A 4,423-nucleotide genomic window follows, 5' to 3' on the forward strand; every position below is an offset into this window, starting at 1 on the left:
GGGAGAGAGGAGGGGGGGGAGAGAGAGAGAGACATGAGCTAGACACAGGTGAAGACAGAATGAGCCAGAGAATGAGAAGGTGCAAAAAGATAAGAACATATAGCTAGTTAGTTTGAGACCAAGCAGAGCAATTCAGTCAGAAGCCAAGAGAAGCCAGTTTGAATCAGTGTAGAGAAGAGTTTGAGGCAGAAAAGCTCAGTCTATAGTTTTCCCTATAATGAATCTTAAGCACAAAACAAGGCGCAAGGGGAGACGATGTCTATGTGACCTGAGGCTGCATAAGAGAAAGTGTAGCAAGGCAATCAACAGTAGTAACATAGAACTGAACCTATAGCCATAACACACGGCAGAGCACATGCGTAGTATGCACAAAAGCCAGCTTTAATGCCAGCATCCAACTAAGGAAAGTCAACACTTAGGGTCAATGTTATTAATCCACTTGATGCTTATAAGCACAAGCAGCCATCAAATAGATACTTCCATAATAGTTATAGCATTGTCTGCTATAAAAAGTTCATCAGGGCTGGTGAGATGGCTCAGTGGATAAGAGCACCCGACTGCTCTTCCAAAGGTCCTGAGTTCTAATCCCAGCAACCACATGGTGGCTCACAACCATCCGTAACGAGATCTGGTGCCCTCTTCTGGAGTGTCTGAAGACAGCTACAGTGTACTTACATATAATAAATAAATAAATCTTTAAAAAGAAAAAATGTTCATCAAAAAAAATTCTTAGAAGTTAAAAAACATGTCAGCCTAAAAAGTAAAAAGAATCAATCTGGGAGTGGGGTGAGAGCTGCACACTCTCAGGGACCTTTTCAAATCAGCCTCAGCTACACAGTGAGTTCAAGGCTAGCCTGGGCATGAGACTTAGTCTTAAAATTCCAAAGGCAGTCCTTAGTGCACACCTTAGATCTCAGAATTCAGGAGGCAGAGGCAGGTGGATCCCTGTTAGTTCAAGGCAGCCTGGTCCATACAGATCAGCTGGGGTAACATAATGAGACATTACCTCAAAAAACAAAATGAAACAAGATTACTCACAGTTCTACACTGGTCTATTTTTCCAGATAAAATCTTTAATCCTTCCAACACTATCAAGCCGGCGATCACTGCATTAGTAGTAGCTATAGCAGGAATGATATTCCCTGCCATTGCTAGAGGATAGAAAGAGACAAACATGTTCAGTGGTCAAAAGGAAAATTGTACATGGGCTTGTTGATGATACAACCTAAAGTACAAACAACTTACTTACATTTTATGTCAAACCTGCTCTTCATATTCATGCTGAAAATGTGCATCCTGAGGTTTGCAGCAGATGTAACAAAATCCATTGCAGGTGGGTCGTCCTGCCAATTACACAAATGACAAAGCTTTGTCCAGTCAAAGTCATTTCACTGGCATTACCTCCCAAACAGCCACATTTACAGGTGTGCAATGCTACAGTCACACAGCCAGAACAAGAGAGACCTAAACCAGAGGCTGACACATGAGGCCTCACAGCAAGTAACACAGAGGGTGACTTAGGGGGAAGGGGCCATCTGGTTCTCTGGCAAGTAAGATAGTATGCCAAGAACACTTACAACCACCATGCTTGGCTAGGAAAGCATTCTTGTTTAAACAAATACAGTGTGACCTGGCAAGCTGGCCAGCGGTCGGTTACCAGCACTTGCAGTCCTTATAGAGGACTCAGCTCCGAGCATCCACATGGTAGTAACATCTCTACTCAATACAGCCTTCAGACCTTTGCAGAACACAGACACACAGGGGACACATATACAGATGCAAGCACAACACTTAAACATATGAAATGAAAAATAAAGATATCTTTAAAAAGAAAACAAAACCGGGGCTGGGGAGATGATGGCTCAGCCAACCACATGGTGGCTCACTATCATCTGTAATGAGATCTGATGCCCTCTTCTGAAGAGACTGACAGTGTGCTTGCATGAAATAAATAAAACTTTAAAAACACAACAACAACAAAACCATGGGGTGTGGGGGCTCAAGCCTTTAATCCCAGCACTCAGGAGGGAGAGGCAGATGGATCTCTGTGAGTTGTGGCCAGTCTGGTCTATAAAGCGAGTTCCAGGTTAGCCAAGAGTACCCAGAGAAACCTTGTCTTAAAAAAACAAAGCACCCACAATAAAACCAAATGTACTTCCTGGGCCCGTTAGTGAAGCTGCTAGACATAAGACAGAATCCAGGCAAGGATAACCTGTTTCAGCATCTACAAAGCTCCACCAGCAAGGCCTCTCACAGCTGTGGCTGTGAACTCTCAGGCTAGAGCTGAACAGATACCTTGTGCACAGGCACAGTGAGAGCTACTGAGAAATGACTAAGAGGTAGCCTTGGGGGGTGGGGGTAGGGGTGTCTCACCACATATCCCGGACTATCCTGGAAATTACTATGTATGTTTGAACTCAGCTCTATCTGCTTATGCCTCTGGGCACTGGGGCTAAAGGCATGAGCCATCACGTCTGGCTGTCTACTTCTATTTTGGTAGTGAGATGTAGCTGGTTTGCTCTAGAAAATGTCCTTCTCTAATTATTTTTGGTTTTGGAGACAGGGTTTTTCTGGTTAGCCCTGGCTGTCGAGCTGTACAGCAGGCTGATCTCAACTCAAAGAGATCCACCTGCCCCTGCTTCCTGAGTGCTGGGATTAAAGATGTGCACGCCTTGGCTACAAACCTTTATTCTTTCTTTTTTTAAAAAAGATTTATTTATTTGTTTGTCTGTTTGGTTGGTTTTTTTTGAGACAGGGTTTCTCTGTGTAGCCCTGGCTGTTCTCGAACTCAGAAATCCACCTGCTTCTGCTTCCCAAGTGCTGGGATTAAAGGCATGCGCCACCACTGCCCAGCAAAAGATTTAATGTGTAGAAGTAGTACACGGCAGCTTTCTTCAGACACCACAAGAGGGCATCAAATCCCATTACACATGGTTGTGAGCCACCTTGTGGTTGCTGGGATTTGAATTCAGGACCTCTGGGACAGCACTCAGTACTGCTAAGCCATCTTTCCAGCCCCAAACCTAAATTCTTAAAGAAAATAGCCTGCAGGATTAGAGAGGTACGTAGCTCAGGTTTAGAACACCGGCTGATTTCTGGAGATCCCGATTTCAAGTGCCAACCAGCACCACGTCATGGCTCACACCAACCCACCTATAGCTCAGTTCCAGGGCTCTACCTATCTGGGTACCAGGCACACATGTCTTGCACATGCATGCACACAAGCAAAGCACTCACATACATAAAAAGTAAAACACAAAGCACATCTCTACAACTGTCCCTGCACCACTAGGTGCAGAGTTACAAGGCAGCCGCGCTCAGCTCCAGGAGCTCCTTATTTGGCCTCAGTGAAGTAACAGAAACTTTCCAAATCACTAGAATAACAAAGAAAATATTTAAAAACCTACCATTTATATCACATAAACCCAGAGACTAGTGTTTATAAGAATTTCAAAAATCTAAATTCACTAGCTTTGTTTTAGATGTGATTCAACCAAACTTTCAAAGTTTGTGGACACAAAGTTATCTGAGGATTCTAAAAATGGCCAATCATTTTTCTACTCTGAGACCCATAGCAAATCTTTCCTTCCTTTCCCATGGTGGAGATCAAACCCAGGGCCCATGCACGCCAAGCAAGTAAGCACCGCACTGAAGATCTACAGACACGTCCTCAGCCCCCACAGAACTTGGTCACTGTAGGAATAAACAAACTTTATCATGAAACCAATTTCACCTGCAAATAAAATACCAATTAATTTCAATGAACTCTCACTTAAAAAAAAAAAAAAAAAAAAAACTACATCTTCCCAAGAACAAAATTAAGTTGGCAGCGGATCCCCGTAGCACTTGTGAGGCCCTGAATTTAATCTGCAGCATCACTTGAACTAGGCAAAGTGATGTGCATATGTGATAGGCCTTTGAGGCTGGCTTGAAGGAGAGAGCCTGTCTTAGACACAACACAACAAAACCAAAACAATGTCATCTTATTTGTATACTGAGAGACCCTTCCGATTTGCTTTTGAGACAGGCTCACTCTCTAGCCTAGGCCAGGATGGCCACAGACATAATCTGCAGCAGCCTCCCGGGTGCTGGGGGTCCAGGAGTGGGCCAGACTTCTTTTTTTTTTTTTAAAGATTTATTTATTTATTTATTATATGTGTCTTAGTTACAAACCATCACAATATGTAAGTACACTGTAGCTGTCTTCAGACACACCAGAAGAGGGAGTCAAATCTCCTTGCGGATGGTTGTAAGCCACCATGTGGTTGCTGGGATTTGAACTCAGGACCTTCAGAAGAGCAGTCGGGTGCTCTTACCTGCTGAGCCATCTCACCAGCCCCAGACTTCTGAAATACCCTACTCACTTCAACAGAAAGGCAATCTTAGAGCTGAGTGTGGTAGCACATGCTTTCTTTCTTTCTTT

At 43.7% G+C, this 4,423-nt stretch overlaps 1 protein-coding gene across 3 annotated transcripts in view; it reads right to left on the minus strand.

Moving 5' to 3' along the window:
• The window catches only part of Uba2 (ubiquitin like modifier activating enzyme 2), a 29,112-nt gene that overhangs the window by 8,424 nt on the left and 16,265 nt on the right, over positions 1–4,423 (minus strand). For all 3 annotated transcript variants that reach the window (XM_029479744.1, XM_029479743.1, XM_029479745.1), the window contains exons 12-13: positions 1,250–1,343; positions 1,039–1,151 (exon numbers count right to left, since the gene is read on the minus strand). In XM_029479744.1, the coding sequence (XP_029335604.1) occupies positions 1,039–1,151; positions 1,250–1,343 (207 nt within the window). The remainder of the gene's footprint in view (positions 1–1,038; positions 1,152–1,249; positions 1,344–4,423) is intronic.

Source organism: Mus caroli, chromosome 7 (genome assembly GCF_900094665.2).
Source record: "Mus caroli chromosome 7, CAROLI_EIJ_v1.1, whole genome shotgun sequence".
NCBI classification, from domain to species: domain Eukaryota; kingdom Metazoa; phylum Chordata; class Mammalia; order Rodentia; family Muridae; genus Mus; species Mus caroli.